This window comes from Tribolium castaneum, chromosome 2 (assembly GCF_031307605.1).
Source record: "Tribolium castaneum strain GA2 chromosome 2, icTriCast1.1, whole genome shotgun sequence".
Taxonomy (NCBI): Eukaryota; Metazoa; Arthropoda; class Insecta; order Coleoptera; family Tenebrionidae; genus Tribolium; species Tribolium castaneum.
In genome coordinates this window covers 19,470,315-19,488,061 of record NC_087395.1, presented here as the reverse complement: position 1 = coordinate 19,488,061, position 17,747 = coordinate 19,470,315, and the positions used below count along the sequence as shown (strand labels likewise).

Genomic DNA, 17,747 nt, shown 5'->3' with positions numbered 1-17,747 from the left:
AAACCAGCTAGAGTGAATTTTATGAAGGCACATAACATGCCATATAATCTTCAATATCGCAGTCACGACCTTCCTCACGGCCGCTCGCGTAGTTAGCGCCCAGGAATGCTTCGCTTTCCTTTCGGATTCTTACCCCGGGAATGGATATCTTGAATCTTGACGGTGGCATTCTTGACATTGGTCGGCCTTTTAGACTCGCCTCTTCGACGTATTCAAATGATCGGAGGATCGATTGGCGCGAGGAGCATCCGTTGGTCGTTGAACTTTGCCAAAACCCGCCATTTGGAGGCATAAATCATGGGAGTAACGGTTTCGCTATTTCGGCACTAGAGAAAATTCTTCTTCCAATGATGTAGATTCGAAACGATCGGCCTTGATCATGGGACGAGTAATGCGAGTTTAATTGCGAATAAGGCTAAAGTTATTATGGAAATTGTTTTATTGTAGTACTCGGATAATTTGCATCGATTAGTGACAGCATTGTTAAATAAGTGTTTAATGATTATGCATCGGAGGCGTTCCTCCAGTAGCTCGCATGTTCATCGTCAAAATCGCTTTAGACGAATTTAAGACGTGCGAAGTGGACTTAATGATCCGGTCAGACTCGGAATGCGGTAGTACTTTTTCCCCACAGTTTTGTTAGTACCTACGCATTCTCAGTAGGTTGTTATAGCATGCTCAGAAGCCACAAATTATAGCCCTGCTTGTGGTCCTTTTTTCCGCGGAAATTGTTTTATTCTAGCAGCGAGAACCGCCATCATAAACCATTTTATTGACTTTAACGGGAGTAAATAAATCGATTTTTGCAACATTATTAATGAGTAAAGGTACTTAATGAAAATAATGCAAGTTACGGTATTAACAGTTACGTCGTTTGATTGTATCATTAAAATAATGTGCGCATTGTACTAACTGTACTACGAATTTCTCGTATCGGAGAGTCATTTATCAAAATTTGGCCAAGGTTCACCATTAGCGGCGCTTAATTACACGTTAATTAAACTTTGCTCTTGCATAGCGAAACACTGTTATCATCTGGAACGAGTCTCGTTTTATGGTTTTCCTTTCAGGCGCCATCATCAGTGTTTTCTGCCTCTCTAATGAAAAATATCGCGTCAACTACTGCCGCAAAGTTAGTTCGTTGATCTCGAGCGGACATTGCTCTTGACGTGGAGCACTATGAGATGACCAATCGCGCCAACTCGATTCACTTTTAAACCACCAAAACCTATAATTGGGAGCCACCAACTCACAATTTAATAAAATCCAGCCGTTACATTTTTCGCAATAAGTTTTGTCAATCGAGGAATCGTTGTTGTGCTAATAGCTTTCCCGATGTCTATTCGTAATTCGAAACGGTTGCCAAAATCGGTCACAAATGATTGGCAGATCGTTTACAATTATCGCAAGTAATTGAAAGCTGCGAGCGATTGCGATCATGTGGATTTAAATTGCATTGTGTAACTGGTTCACCGTTAGCATCTCCATTAACGGCCAAGAATTTATTTTCATGCTTCACACACAAGCGTAATTATTGTCATTTCACAACCTGCCAGAGCATTAAAAGGGATGTAATAAACCCGCGTTTGCCTCCTTTTATCTCATCTCCGGTACAAAAATCTTGTATTTCAGACATTAACGAATGCGACGATCCCGCAATCGCCTCAAGGTGCGTGGAAAATGCCTGGTGCTGTAATCTCCCAGCCCATTTCCTCTGCAAATGTAACCCAGGTTTCGAAGGAGACGGCGAAGTTCAATGTCTCGGTAAGTCCAAAACGATGCAAACAAAGCTGGACTCCTCTACTAATAAAAAATAGATATCGACGAATGTTCTCATCCTGACGCCTGCGGTCAAAACGCGATCTGCCACAACACTCCCGGAAATTACACCTGCTCGTGCCCTGAGGGTTTCATCGGGAATCCCTTCGATGGGTGTGTCGATCAGAACGAATGCGAAAATCCTAATGCGTGTGGTCCTGGAGCCATCTGTACCAACGTGGAGGGTGGGAGACAATGCCACTGTCCGCCAGGGTTCGAGGGAGATCCATACACAACCGGATGCGGCGACATGGACGAGTGTTCAAGGTCGAATCCTTGCGGAAGAGACGCCATTTGCTCAAATTTGGAAGGGAGTTACCGATGCGCTTGTCCTCCAGGCTTCATCGGGGACCCTCTAACTGCCTGCACAGGTATTTGCCATAATCTGGTCACAGTTGTACATAGCTGTAAATACGGTGAAGAAACAAACACGTGAAGACTGATTTTCTTGTACAAAAATGTATTAACCAGGACTTTTACCCCAGTAGGGAAAATCAGTTGAAATAACCAAGTAAAACTAAAGTTACTAAGAAAATCGCTCTTCAATGCTAATGAGTTAACGTTCTAACGCTTTAACATCGCTAGATATTAACGAATGCAGTTCGAGCCCTTGCGCGCCGACTGCGCAATGCATCAACACTAACGGCAGTTACACCTGTTTGTGTCCTGAGGGATACACAGGTTCGGCCAAGGAAGATTGTGTGGATATCAATGAATGTGGAAGGTCTGGAGCTTGTGGGATAAACGCTAAATGCATTAACGTCCCGGGGTCATACAAGTGCATATGCCCTCAAGGGTTCACAGGGCAGGGACAGCTGTTTTGTGAAAGTTAGTCAAGTTTATAGCTTTTGCCTTCGCTACTCTCTAACCACTTCGAATGTCGTAGTTTTAAGTCGTATCTAGACCTCGTACTCGTATTTTAGTACTGATTTTTATTATTTATTATTTCCCGTAACACTAGCGTATTTTATTCTCGAAGCCTAACTGTACTGTATACAATGTTTTTGTACACTTTGTTGATTAATCCCAGTTTCAATTTCAGCTGATCTTTTGTATATTTGTGTTCGTCTTGTCTTTACCTGTCTGTTTCTTTCAGTCTATCTTCTATAGGTTTTCTTCTAAACTTGTAAAGAATATGTCGAAATGTTTTAAACTTATCCTCAGATATAAACGAGTGCGATACAAATCCGTGTGGAGAAAACGCAGTTTGTAAAGACACACTAGGGAGTTACACTTGCTCATGCAAGGAAGATTACACCGGCGATCCTTTCAAAGGATGCGTCGACATCGACGAATGTCAAGCACTTGAAAGACCATGTGGGGCACATGCGATATGCGAAAATGCCGTCCCGGGTTATAACTGCATTTGCCCCCAAGGCTACCAAGGAAAACCATCACCAAAAGTTGCCTGCGAACAAGTAACATCCCCAAAAAAATTTTCAAACCCCACCTTTAACCTCAAATTTTACAGATCGACGTTAATATTTTATGCAAATCAAACTTTGACTGCACGAATAACGCTGAATGTATCGAAAACCAGTGCTTTTGCCAGAAGGGGTTTGTCCCCAAAGGCTCGGTCTGTGTGGACATTGACGAGTGTCAAGCACAACCTTGCGGACAGTACTCGATTTGTACCAACACAATCGGAAGTTTCCACTGTGACTGCGAAAATGGGTTTGTTGGGGCCCCACCCATGGTACAATGCAAGGCCCCTTGCGAGGATGTCAAATGTGGCGACCACGCCTATTGTAAACCTGACGGCCAGGAAGCCTATTGCATATGCGAGGATGGGTGGACTTTCAATCCTCACGACATTGCAGCTGGCTGCATAGGTACGTAACTACGCCTAATCATTGTTTTCCATCATAATTTTCAATAATTATTATAGACATTAACGAGTGTGACGAAATCAATGGTCCCAGCGGCCGCTGCGGCAAAAACGCCCTTTGTACAAACTTACCTGGAACATTCGCCTGTCAGTGCCCTCAAGGCTTCACCGGTAACCCTTCCGTCCAATGTCAAGACTTTGACGAATGTTCCAAACCCAATTCTTGTGGAATTGGGGCCGTTTGTGAAAATACACCAGGGTCATATACCTGTAAATGCCCCGAAGGCACTGTTCCTAGTCCCGACCCTCGAACCAAATGTAATGAAATTGTAACTTGTAATGCGGACTCGGATTGTCCCGGAAATGCCATTTGCGACCACAAGAAACGTTGTTTGTGTCCTGAACCGAACATAGGCAACGAATGTAGACGTAAGTAGCGCGAATTCACCCATATTATATGATACACAATAACTGTGTTGCAGATCCTTGTGAAACCACAACTTGTGGCCCAAACGAGCAATGTATGCTTGTCAATCAAGAAGCCAAATGTATTTGTCGTGCCGGTTTCACCGGTACCAACCTAGGTTGTGTCGATATAGATGAGTGTGCCGGTAATCCATGTCAACTTGGCGCAATTTGTAAAAACGAACCGGGAACCTTCTCCTGCCAGTGCCCTGGGGGTACGACCGGAGACCCATATAGAACCGGATGTGCCAAAAACGAGGTTCCGTTCAGTTGTTCCGACTCCAAACCTTGTCCCCCGGGCGAACAATGCATCGCTGACGATTTCGTCGGCGGTAGTGTCTGTATTTGCGTCCAAGGTTATCTAAGAGATCACAACACCGGAAAATGTCGCGATGTTGATGAATGTACCGAATTCCGCGATAAACCAGCATGTGGCATTAACGCGATTTGCAAAAATCTTCCGGGGAGTTACGATTGTCAGTGCCCTCCTGGATTCAACGGAAACCCATTTTTGGAATGCCTGGAATGCAATAGTCCTGATTGTCGCTGCCAACCGCCCTACAAACTAACCGACGGTAACTGTGTCCTGGCCAGTTGTGAACCGGACGGTTCTTGTCCCAATGGAGCTGAATGCATCACAATAACCGGGGGTGTGAGCTACTGTGCCTGTCCCAAAGGGTTCAAAACGGCCCAAGATGGCTCTTGTATTGATATCAATGAGTGTGTCGAAGGCAAACAAGTGTGTGGGTACGGAGCCGAATGTATTAACTCTATTGGCTCATACGAATGCCATTGCCCGAGAGGCTACAGTGGAGAACCTTACAACGGCTTGTGTTCCCCCGCCCAGAAACGCTGCATCCACGATAACGAATGTTCAGCTAACGAAAAATGCGTCCAACCCGGTGAATGTGTATGCCCACCTCCATTTTTCACAGACCCGCAAGATAACAACAAGTGCAAGAGTCCATGTGAGCGATTTTTGTGTGGAATCAATGCTAAATGTACTCCAAGTGACCCTCCCAAATGTTTGTGCGAGTCAGGGTACAAGGGCGACCCTCTACAAGGATGTGTGGATTTAGACGAGTGCGCGGATGCTCCCTGTGCTTACGGAGCACAGTGTATCAACCAGAAAGGGAGCTATAAGTGTATATGTCCAAGAGGAATGACCGGTGACCCTTACAAAGGCGGATGTATCCTGGAAATTGGCACCGGGAAAGCTCAGTGCCAGACAAATGATCATTGTGCACATACTCTGGCTTGTGTTGAAGGAATTTGTGTAAGCCCATGTGGAGCCTTGACTTGTGGCGCCAATGCCTACTGCGAACCTGAAAATCACGCTGCTTGGTGTAGATGTCGGGTGGGGTACGCTGAGAATTCGCATGGGGAGTGTGTTTCAAGTAAGTTATTTATTAAATTTGAAGTATTCCAGTTTAATTTGTTTATTTAGTTTGCGAAGGTGTTATTTGTGCCTCCGGCGCCCAATGTATACCGACTAATTTAGGCCCGACGTGCAAATGTCTGGAAGGTTTCATGGGAAATCCATTCCCTGGAGGCAAGTGTAGTACTGATCTTTGCTCGGTTTCAAACCCTTGCGAGGAGCCCTACATTTGTATCGGTGGACGGTGTAAAGAGAGATGTGAAGGCATTATTTGCGGAGTTGGAGCTCACTGTGACCGAGACACCAATCAATGTGTTTGCGATTCATTCTTTATCGGTACTCCGGAATTGATTTGTATGCCTCGTAAGTACCAATCACAACGAATGACTTAATAAGACTCATTCGGAATTTAATTTTCAGCTATACTGGGACCTGTGTGTGTCCCAACTTGTGGCCAAAACGCCCATTGCGAGTACGGAACGAATTCCAATAAGTGCGTCTGTAATTCCGGTACCAGTGGTAATCCTTATGAGCAATGTTCGCAACTCGAGCGCAAAACTTGTGATGCGAGTACTTGTGGCAAAAACGCGGAATGTCGGGAGAGTTACAATGATATCCAGTGTTTGTGCCAGTCGGGCTTTACCGGAAACCCATTCATCGGCTGTCATGACATTGACGAATGTAGCGGTAACGTCTGTGGCCAAAGTGCCGTCTGCATCAACACTATCGGCAGTTACGATTGTCGCTGCAAGGAAGGCTACGCCGGCAATCCCTTTATCATGTGCTCCCAAGTCCAGGGTGGTATTTGCAAGGATGCCAAAACCTGCAGTTGCAACGACCGCGTCTTTTGCCCTTCTGGTTTCACTTGTGAGAGAGGCCGGTGCAAAAACCTGTGCGAAAAAGTCAAATGCGGACCCCGGGCCAACTGTCACGACGGCCAATGTGTTTGTCCACCGGGCCACATTGGAAACCCCACCGATTTGCGTAAAGGCTGCACGACTGAGGGACGTTGCAACAGCGATCTTGATTGTCACGACGGAGAGATTTGTTTCCAATTGGGCAAAGGTCTAAGAAAGTGTTTGGACGCCTGTAGCAAAATCCAGTGTGGTCCTAACGCACTGTGCGTTTCTGAAAATCACAGATCGTCCTGTATTTGTGCCCCGGGTTACAGCGGCGACCCCAGTGATCTCAATTTGGGGTGCCAACCGAAAGAAAGAGTCAATCAGAGAGAATGTGAGCACGACCGAGACTGTAAACCTGGAACAATTTGCTCGGTTGATGTTTCCGGAATCCAGAAATGTGTCAGTCCTTGTGAGACAGTCGCATGTGGGCTTAACGAAATCTGTAAGATTGATTCGGCCGGACATCCGACGTGTGCGTGCCGGGATGACTACATCTGGAATCCCGTTTCGTCCCTGTGTGAGAAACCATCAGTACCGGATTGTACCTCAGACCAGGATTGCCAACCAGTGGCCGCGTGCCAACCTGACGCTTTGGGAATTTTGAAATGTGTTCCAGTTTGTTCCCACTTTACTTGTCCCATTAATGCCGCTTGTGTCGCCGAATCACACAAGGGGCAATGCCAGTGTCTTTCGGGCTACACCGGGAATCCTAAAGACCGCAATGGATGCAAACCCATCAGTCAGAATCAATGTACAACAGACGCCCAATGTTCAGAACATGAAACGTGCAAGAAACACGGAGAATTTGGAGTACTGGTGTGTAAATCAGCCTGTGATTACGTTTCCTGTGGTCCTAACGCCGTCTGTGTTACTAATAACCACGTAGCGCAATGTCAGTGTCCACCAGGGTCATTTGTGGGCGACCCTAGTGACCCTACAGCCGGTTGCAAGTCCGTCCCTTGTGTCTATAACATCGACTGTCCTCCAACCCAACTGTGCAACCGCATGACCCACACTTGCTACGACGTCTGCGATGAAGAATCTTGCGGAACAAATGCAGTGTGTATTGCAGAGAACCACAAAGCGGTCTGTCAGTGTCCTCCGGGTTACAGTCCGAATCCGCTCGCCGAAGTTGAATGCGTGCCTGTTGAAGTATGTAACCCTAATCCTTGCCACACTTCGGCCATATGCGAAGCTACCAATTTCGGTCACACGTGCAAATGCCCTCCAAATACGATCGGAGACCCCTTTACTGCAGGTTGTCGACCAGAAGGGGATTGTCCTAACGGTGACCGCGATTGTCCATCGCGAGCTGTTTGCCAAGCTGGAAAATGTATCAATCCTTGTGACCAATACCAATGTGGCCCTAATGCAATCTGTACAGTCGAAAATAGAAAACCGGTTTGTAATTGCCCGGCGAAATTCATACCAGGCCCTCATGGCATACAAGACGGTTGTGTCCGAATTGCCACACGATGTGCCTCTGATGTTGACTGCGGGAATGAAGTTTGTTTCAACGGGCAATGCCGGGCCGTTTGCCGCAATAACGACGATTGTTCTTTCGGCGAACGCTGTCTGGAGAAAATATGTATGATTCCGTGCGCTAGTCACAGTCAGTGTCGTCAAGACCAAGCCTGCATCAATGGAATGTGTATAATCGGGTGCCGAAGCAATAAAAATTGTCCCTCAGACCAGGCGTGTGTCAATAACAAGTGCCAAAACCCGTGCAGTTTGGAAGGCTCGTGTGGCCCCAACGCAATTTGCTCGTGCCAAAACCATAAAACTATATGTACCTGTCCTGAGAACTTTGAGGGCAATCCGACACCTAACGAGGGCTGCATCCGCATCCCACTCACTTGCCAGACCAACAAGAACTGTCCCAATGGTTACACTTGTTTCAAAAACCAGTGCTCGCTTCAATGCCACGACAACACGAATTGTGCCGTCGGCGAAAGATGTTCCAATAATGCTTGCACCAAAGTCTGCTATGGCGACAATAACTGTCTCCCTGGGGAAGTCTGTTTGAGAGGATTGTGTGAACCTGGGTGTTCCGTCGACTCTGACTGTCGCAGTTCGCAAGTCTGTATCAAAGGTCAATGCAAATGTGGCCTCGGTTTTATTGGGACACCTCAAGGTTGCGAAGACATCAACGAATGTGAGGACCATCCCTGCCATCCTACCGCTCACTGCCAAAATCAGAAAGGCTCATACCGGTGCGCTTGTCCCGAAGGAACCGTCGGTGATCCTTTCATTGAACCCGGGTGTCTATTGCCCCACCAATGCAGACGCAATAGTGACTGTGCTGATAATCTTGTTTGCAAAACGGGAAAATGTCAAGATCCATGCGAGGAAATCCGGTGTGGACCGAATGCAGTTTGCAACGTTTTCAATCATAAATTGACCTGCTCGTGCCCTACGAACCATCTCGGTGATCCGTTCGACCTCAAACTGGGTTGTTTCAAAGTTGAGTGTTTGGAGGATGTAGACTGTGCCACTGACAGAAGATGCGACACTGAGATAAACAAGTGTTTAAGTAAGTTTAACGTCAATTCGGATTTTTTGATATTAAGTTTGATTTTTGTTTAGATCCGTGTGATTCAATCAGTTGTGGCAAAGGCACGTGTCTTACCCAAGAACACCAAGCTTATTGTAGCTGTTTCGAGGGTTATACGCTAGTGAACGATAAATGTATCGATGTTGACGAGTGTCGGACTTCTAGTCCATGCCACAAATCAGCAACGTAAGTCCTAAATAATTTTAGTTATGACTTTATTACATTGTTTCATGTTTAGTTGTGTGAACAACGATGGCGGCTTTACGTGCGTCTGTGGTGAGGGACTAGTCGGCGATCCCGTCGTTGGAGGCTGTCGCAAACCTGGTGATTGTTTCACCGATACTGACTGTCCCTCCTCTGCAACATGCGTCGACAATTTTTGCCGAAATCCGTGTGAGAACCCTAACGCCTGTGGCAGGAACGCTGAGTGTATTCCAATAAACCACGAAGCTACGTGTAAATGCGCCCCCAAGACGCGTGAAGACGCTCAGCACAACTGCATTCCAATCGAGTGTGAAAGTAACAATGACTGCTCCCAAGACAAAGCTTGTATCGACTCAAGATGTATTAATCCCTGTTCTTTGGTGAATGCGTGTGGGCAAAAGGCCGAATGTCGACCTAGTAACCACGTGGGGGTTTGCTCGTGCCAAGCAGGCACCACCGGAGATCCACATTTGGGTTGTGTACCAGTCCAGTACTGCGCTGTTGACACCCAATGCCCGGCAGGGTCCCAGTGTTACAACGGGATCTGTACCTCGATTTGTACCTCATCCAGGGAGTGCATTTCCGACCAGTTGTGTATCCAAGGGATTTGCCAACCGACTTGCAAGTCAAACTCATCATGTCCCGATTTTCAATTTTGTCAAAACAATATTTGCACACAAGAGTTCAAATGTCGGGCTAACGACGACTGTTCGTTCACGGAGAAGTGTCTGGCTAATACAGTGGGTCAAAACGAATGTATCGACGTTTGTGAGGGAGTTCTATGTGGGCGCAATGCAGAGTGTGTGTCCCAAAACCACGAAGCGACCTGTATTTGCAAAATCGGGTACAAGGGGAATCCGAACGATGACAAATTGGGCTGCCAACGAGTCGAGTGTGAATCCAACGACCAATGCTCAAACGACAAGCTTTGTGACCAGTATATGTGCAAAATAGCGTGTTTGGTTAACAATCCATGTGGACGTAACGCGTTGTGCTCGGCCGAACACCACAGACAAGTCTGTTACTGCCAGCCTGGCTACACGGGAGACCCACATGCCGGATGTCGATTAATTGATTTCTGTGCTGATAATCCGTGTGGCCCAAAGGCTCGTTGTCACAACTCCCGAGGCTCTTTCAAATGTCAGTGTCCACAAGGATTGGTCGGAGACCCGTACAATGAAGGGTGCAGACCTCCGGTTGAGTGCAACTCTGATAAGGACTGTCCAAGTGTCGCTAAATGTGACAAGACTAATGGTTTACATAAATGTCGCGATGTGTGCGAGAGAACGGCCTGCGGCCCCAACGCTGAGTGTATTGCTGTTGACCATAAGGGTCACTGCAGTTGCCGTAATGGCTATCAAGGGAATCCCAGCGACTTGTCTCTAGGCTGTACACCCAAACCTGTCTCTTGTCGTCACACTTCAGATTGTCCGGCAAATACCTACTGTTACGGCGATGTCTGCAGACGTAAGTCTTAGTGTCACTCTAGTAGTTCCTTCGTTCAAAAAATTGTTCCAGCTCCATGTCAAACAAGCGAGGAATGTATCCCAAGTGAGCAATGTCTCCAAGGCCAATGTCTCAACCCTTGTGACTTGCGTTCAGCCTGTGGTATGAACGCGGAATGCAGAGTTAGCAACCACGTGAAACAATGTAGTTGCCCTCCAGGCTTTACCGGAAACCAAGACGTTGAATGCTTTAGACGTAAGTATTTTTTAACTTGTTGTAACCGCGGTATTAACACACCTATTTAGTGCCAATTTCCTGTTCATCAAATCATAACTGCGCTTCTGGCTACGTCTGCAAAAAGAATTTATGCCATCCTGAATGCAAAGTAGATAACGATTGTGCTTTCAACGAGAAATGTCTCAAAGGCAATTGTATTCTAACGTGCCGAGTCGACAATGACTGTTTCTTGGGTCACATTTGTCATCATAACATGTGCATTTTCGGATGCCACAACGACGATGATTGCACCGGAACTGAATCGTGCCGAAACAACAAATGTGTTAATCCTTGCCTGGAAAATCCTTGTGGTCCCAACGCTCAATGCACCGTTTCGAATCACAGAGCGACGTGTTCTTGTGGAAACAACTTCGTCCCTAATCCCACTCCTAAAATTGGATGCGTACGTGCACCTGCACAGCCCTGTACCCAAAACAGGGATTGTGATCCTGGGAATGTCTGTATCGAACAATCTTGTCGCACTTTGTGCTCGTCTGACGCTGGATGCTTTAACAACGAGCGATGTGATGTCAATAGTGGCGTCTGCAAACCGATCTGTCGCCGAGATGACGATTGCAAAAACGGAGAAATTTGCGAAGGACTGACTTGTTCGATTGGGTGCAGGAGTGACTCTGGTTGCGCCCCTGAGAAGAAATGTGTAGCCAATCAATGTGTTGATATTTGTGCCTCTCCAACGGCTTGCGGCACCAATGCCGAGTGTGCTGTCATTAATCATAATAAATTATGTGCTTGTCCATCACCTCTGGTGGGTAATCCTTTGGAGTATTGTCGATATCCGGTCCAACCATGCAATGCCGACTCGGAGTGTGTCAAAGGGCATGTTTGCTACGAGGCAGTGTGTCAACAAATGTGCAGAACGTAAGTTGGGCACACTTTCACCATTTCAAAAAATACATATTCGTTTTGTAGTGATCACAATTGCTTATCGGATGAAAAGTGTGTCAGAGGTGTTTGTCGCACTGTTTGCAACTCTGACGATTTCTGCAGCATTAATCAAGTTTGTAAAAACCGACTGTGTGAAATCGGTTGTAGGAGCGACTCATCTTGCCCACAAAACCAAGCTTGTATCAATAACAAATGCCAAAGTGAGTTACCTTCTATTACACAAAAACAATCTAAACAAGAAATACCCTTATTTTCAGATCCTTGCAACTACAATACGACTTGTGGCGTTTGTGCCGATTGTAAAGTCAAAAACCATGTGGCTCAATGCAGCTGCCCTTCAAACTTTTTAGGCAATCCTTTGGTCGCTTGCACTAAAGCTGTAACCGAATGTGATGGAAGTTGCGAGTGTGACGAAATCGGCTATTGTACCAAATCATGTCGAACGTCAAAAGAATGTTCGTGTGGTGAAATTTGCTCATCTGGCAAATGCCGTAACAAATGCTCCTCACAAATGCCCTGTGCTCGGGGCCAGATATGTACAAGAGGCGCCTGTCTGCCTGGTTGTCGCTCTAATAACGACTGTTCCACTTCTGAAGTTTGCAGAAACAAGAAATGTCAAAACGTGTGTAAAGATGCTAACAGTTGTGGCAAAAATGCAATTTGTCAAGCAACCGATCGCAGAAAAGTCTGTTTGTGTCCAGATGGTTACCAGGGGGATCCCAAAGTCGAATGTAAACCTTACGAGTGCAGATTAGATACGGATTGCGAGAATGATAAAAGATGTAGCCCTGATGGAGCTTGCAGGAATCCATGTCGCGAGACTAAAGCATGTGGTATTAATGCCCAGTGCCGGGTTATTGACAGAAAACCACATTGTTCATGTCCCCCTGGTCTCTTTGGTAATGCTCTTGTCGAATGTAAAAAGGGCGGAAATGAGGAATGTTTGAAAAACCCTTGTGGGGCTAATACCAAGTGTAAGGATATAAACGGGCGTTATGAGTGCAGTTGTTTGCCTGGCTGTGTCGGTGACCCTAATAGAGGTTGCGTCTGTGAACCCGAATTGGTCAATTTGTGTAAAAAGAAATTATGTGGTATTGGAGCTCAGTGTAGAATTGTACACGGAAAGGAGACTCAATGTTTCTGTCCTGCTGATCTGCCGAAAGGTGATCCGACTATTGAATGTGAGTATTGTGATTTTTGTTTTGTGTGTTGTTTGGGTTATAAAGGGGATTGTAGGTACTGTGGAAGAAAGAAATGTTGTCGATTGTAGAACGGAAGGTTGTGGTAAGAACGCAGAATGTATACGCGAACAGGCGTTCTTCGTCTGTCGCTGTCTGCCGGGACATACAGGTCGGCCGGAAGTAGAGTGCAGCAGGGGTAAGCAGAGTTTCACACTAACACTACAAGAGTCACATACATTGTATACAGTACATAGGCTTCCCGCTCGACTAATGCGATTGTGCATTAGAATTTGTACTTCATTAATAATGTTATTCACACTGTGTACAAAAAGTCTGCACGTTAATTCACAGTAACACGAGTATTGAAGCGTAGCCAGTGATATGTGTTGTTGTTGGAGTATATGGTCTAGGTTGCGATGATCGGAGCGGAGTATTTGTAAATAGTTGTCGCGTTACACATGTGGAATGTACACTTCAGGGTTCCAATCTGCCTTTCACACGATCCCGACACGCCCTTTCACCCAGCCACATTCCACACACAGAACTCAGAGTTAGTTAGATGGCGCGGTGCAACCAGCAGCGGGTCCGATGGCTGATAAGTCAGATTGGGAACTATGAAAGGAGCATTCTCACAGTGAATTGTACATTAGCATTGGTATCTAGCATCACCTAGCGCTTGTAAATACTGCCGCTTGTTCGGTGTCTCGTTGAGATGGCCTCTTTCATTTCTCTCACCCTCTGACTGTCTTAGTCACGCCCGCATGCGATGTTGTGTATTGTGCGATGTATACTTCCTTTCACGGTTCTTACGATTGCTTTCTTTTTTCTGCCCACCCCGACGTATCCGTAGATGCCGAATGTAACAGTGACTTAGAATGCTCCACCGAAAAGGCGTGCATCAACTACCAGTGCATAGACCCTTGCACGCTGCGCGGCGCTTGCGGACTGAACGCCCTCTGTCGTACGGTCTTGCACCGCCCACGATGCTCCTGCCCGGAGTGTCACGTGGGCATGGCGAACACCGAATGCCGTCCCGACCCCAAATGTCTCTCGACGCAACCGCGTCCCGCCCCCTCTCACTGCCGCAAAGACTCGCACTGCCCCCTCGACCTCGCCTGTAACGCGGCCTCTGGCGAGTGCTTCGACCCCTGCACTAACCCCGCGTTCAAATGCACCGGCAACAAGAGATGCGAAGTCTCGCACCATAAAGCTACTTGCGTCTGCAAAAGCGGTTTCGTGGTTAACGAGCGCGGAGAGATTGCTTGTGCTCCGGAGATAAGCGAATGCGCGCGAGATGATCAATGCCCCTCGAATAAAGCGTGCATTGATAACGTTTGTCAGAATCCTTGCACTGCTTCGAAAAAGTCGCCTTGTCCGCCTGAAAAGGGTTGCGATGTGCTCAATCACAAACCCGTTTGCATTTGCTTGAAAAACTGCAACCCTTCCTTGTCGATTTGCTTGAGAGACAATGGGTGTCCGGCGCACCAAGCGTGCAGAGCATTTAGATGCGAAGATCCATGTGCAACTGCCAGCTGTCCGGAGAACACGCCCTGTTACGTCGAAGATCATAGACCTATTTGCAAGTTTTGTCCGCCCGGATTTATATCCGACCCAAAATATGGATGTCTCAAAGGTAAACTCTCACTCTCGGTGCAAACTCTTAGTGCTTGACGACAAACATCAATGAACGATGAGTTACGTTGCTTTCGGTTACAGTATGCAGTAATAGACCAACTTTCTTTGCTACGTCGTTACCTACTTACAAGTAAAGATAAACTGCTGCAAAGACAAGCCGTTTACCACTTATTTGTACTCCAGTTTTTTTTTCACGACTTTCCCCTCACACTTGCTCTTCTCTTCAAAAAAAAGGACATCAGTGAACTCCGTATATTTTCACCTCCTACTACTTTCAACTAACATTAACCGCTCTGCACTTTACTAACCCAACGATTGTAAATAAGAGTGTATCTATGTATGTGTATAATGTATTCACAGCTGATAACGCGACAAAAGTTACCTGCACTACGGACTCCGATTGTACACAAGCACAAACCTGCATTGGAAACATATGTATAGATCCTTGCACCAAGAATTGTGGCAAAGGTGCCAAGTGTCAGGCGATTAACCATAAAGCCAAATGTTTTTGTCCGACTGGCTACGAGGGCAACGCGTTAATACAATGCTTCCCTGCCATTCCCAAAACTAACCTTACAACTCAACCCCAAACCTCAACTACTAAACCTTATAACCAAACAAGCACCACTCGGGAACGGGGTATCCACATAGAAACTGTCAAAACCACAACACCCATTACGGGTCATGAGACAATAGAAACACCAACCATCACAACCGAACAAATTAGTACAAAAGAGAGCGAAATAACTACTCCAAGTACAAAATTTGGGGAAAAGTTTAGTACTGTCACTAACCCTACTTTGCTCACTGAAAAAACTACAACACCCATTAATGGTCACGAGACCACAGAAACGTCAATCACTACAGCTGAACAAATTTTAACTAGTACAAAAGAAAACGAAATAACTACTTTAAGTACTGTAGAAGAAAAATTCAGTACTCCCCCGGTTGGAACTTTACCAGAAACGACAAAAGAAACACTGACTACAGAAAAAATAGAATTATCCACTAAACCTTACACCGAAAAAATTGCAACACCCTTTACTGGTCCTGAGACAACAGAAATGTTATCCACTACAAGTGTGAAAATTTTGACGACTACAAAAGAAAGCGAACCAGCTACTCCAAGTACTATATTTGAGGAAAAAATTAGTACTACCCCAGTTGTAACTTTGCCAGAAGTGACTACAGAAAAAATAGAATTATCGACTAAACCTTACTTACACAATGAAAAAATGACAACACCCATTACTGGTCACGAGACAACAGAAATGTTAGCCACTACAACTGAAACATTTTTAACGAGTACAAAAGAAAACGAAATAACTACTTCAACTACAATACTTGAGAAAAAATTAACTACTGTCCCAGTCGTAACTTTACGAGAAATGAATAAAGAAACCGTGACTACAGAAAAAATAGAATTATCCACTAAACCTTATTTATTCACTGACAAAACTTTTGAAACAATTTCAACTATTACAGTAGCAGCTGAAACAGAATTAACGCAAAGTTCCTCATATAGTACTTCAACAGAAATATCATCAAGAAAAACAATATCGGATATAGAAACAACTGAAGCTACTGGCAGTACGCCTGAAAGTAAAAGGACCAGTACTGTGACTGAAGAATCAACAACCAAGTTAGAATCTGAATTAACAACTGAAGCTCTTGGCCTAACAAAAGCTAGTACAGAGCAAGCAAAACCAACAACTGAAAAGATGTTTACAGATTCAGAATTAATATTTATAACAGTGAAACCTTTTTCAAGCACCATAAGTACTTCAGAAACACCTTTAAATTTAGTAACGCCGTCTCCAAAAGATGTCGAAGTAACATCTGAATTAATAAAAACCCCAAAAACGGGTGAAGTGACAACTGAAACAGAACGTGTAACAACCTCTGAAACTGTTGTACCAGTTACTGAAACAACAGACAGAAACAGATTACCATCTGTTACTGAGTCTGGGTTACCTGAATCTACAAAATTGTTGTATAATGAAAGTGAAACTAAAAGTACCACAGAAGTAGGTACGTCCGAATTTGTTGCTAAAAGTACTACAGCTGGTAAAGAAGTAACAACGGAAATAATTCAAGAAGTAACAACAGTAGGGGGCTTTGGCACAGAACCTGTCGAAAAAATATCAACTAAAACAAAAATTCCAGAAGATATTTCAAGTACTGGTTTTGCCACGGAAGAAAGTACAGAAACTAAAGTTACAAAAATAGGTACAACTGAACTAAGATCAGAATATACAACACAGGGAGTTTCTGAAACATATTCTACTCCTGCAACATCAGGTGGACTCAAAACTACGAAAGAAATAGAAGGGTTAACCCCTGTAACCACGACTGGCTTGCCTCTAACAACTAAACCATCTGTTACCCAGACAGAAAAACTGACTACCCTTGAAGGAACTAATACATATTTTACTCACATTCCTAAAACAACACATATGTTAAGCACAACAGAAATGGAAGGTTTAACACCCGTGTCCACGATTAGTTTACCTGAAACAACAGTAGAATACGAAAATGCAACTACCTCAGAACCTAAAGTGTCTGAAAAAGTAGAAAGTTCCACAGTTACAACACCTGTTACAATATCAGAATTTATTTCTTCTACCAGTTCTGTAACTTCTGCGTTACATACAGAAGGTACAACTACTTTTACACAAATGCCTGAAACATATCCTTCTAGAACCGAAACTGCAAAAGCTTTGTCGACTTCGCGAGAGCCGACTACTACTGAAAAATCATTTGGAGAAATTTCTACAACAGTGGTACCCCAACGAAACGAGTCTTTGTATAACATAACAGTGTTAAATAATTACTGCACAAACCCTAGTAACTGTTCCTTTAACACCACGTGTATAAAAAATGCTTGTATTAATCCGTGCCTCCATTACCGTCCCTGTGTAACCAACATAACATGCCAGGTGATTGCCCACGAGCCTGTATGCCTGTGCCCACTTAACCAAACACTAAAGGAAAAAATTGGTTGTAAAGTAAACCCAGGTAAACAAAAATCAATATTATCGAAACTGCGTCTGCAAGTCATTTCTTGGAATTCCATGGATATAGCAAGCGCATGATCACACAACCTCAGATACAACACGAGGTTGTACAAGGTCTAAAATACGCAAACCTTGGA

The 17,747-nt window shown here is 45.1% G+C and overlaps 1 protein-coding gene across 3 annotated transcripts in view; it reads left to right on the top strand.

Annotated features, from left to right (window-relative positions):
* The window catches only part of dpy (dumpy), a 119,976-nt gene that overhangs the window by 45,593 nt on the left and 56,636 nt on the right, over positions 1-17,747 (top strand). For 2 of the 3 annotated variants that reach the window (XM_064354768.1, XM_064354767.1), the window contains exons 6-23: positions 1,633-1,764; positions 1,818-2,189; positions 2,404-2,646; positions 2,983-3,236; positions 3,290-3,650; positions 3,707-4,075; positions 4,129-5,508; positions 5,559-5,852; positions 5,910-8,924; positions 8,978-9,131; positions 9,184-10,616; positions 10,668-10,850; positions 10,901-11,750; positions 11,802-11,977; positions 12,035-12,958; positions 13,014-13,154; positions 13,809-14,591; positions 14,954-17,611. In XM_064354768.1, the coding sequence (XP_064210838.1) occupies positions 1,633-1,764; positions 1,818-2,189; positions 2,404-2,646; positions 2,983-3,236; positions 3,290-3,650; positions 3,707-4,075; positions 4,129-5,508; positions 5,559-5,852; positions 5,910-8,924; positions 8,978-9,131; positions 9,184-10,616; positions 10,668-10,850; positions 10,901-11,750; positions 11,802-11,977; positions 12,035-12,958; positions 13,014-13,154; positions 13,809-14,591; positions 14,954-17,611 (13,722 nt within the window). The remainder of the gene's footprint in view (positions 1-1,632; positions 1,765-1,817; positions 2,190-2,403; positions 2,647-2,982; positions 3,237-3,289; positions 3,651-3,706; positions 4,076-4,128; positions 5,509-5,558; positions 5,853-5,909; positions 8,925-8,977; positions 9,132-9,183; positions 10,617-10,667; positions 10,851-10,900; positions 11,751-11,801; positions 11,978-12,034; positions 12,959-13,013; positions 13,155-13,808; positions 14,592-14,953; positions 17,612-17,747) is intronic. The other variant, XM_064354769.1, reaches the window with a different exon arrangement.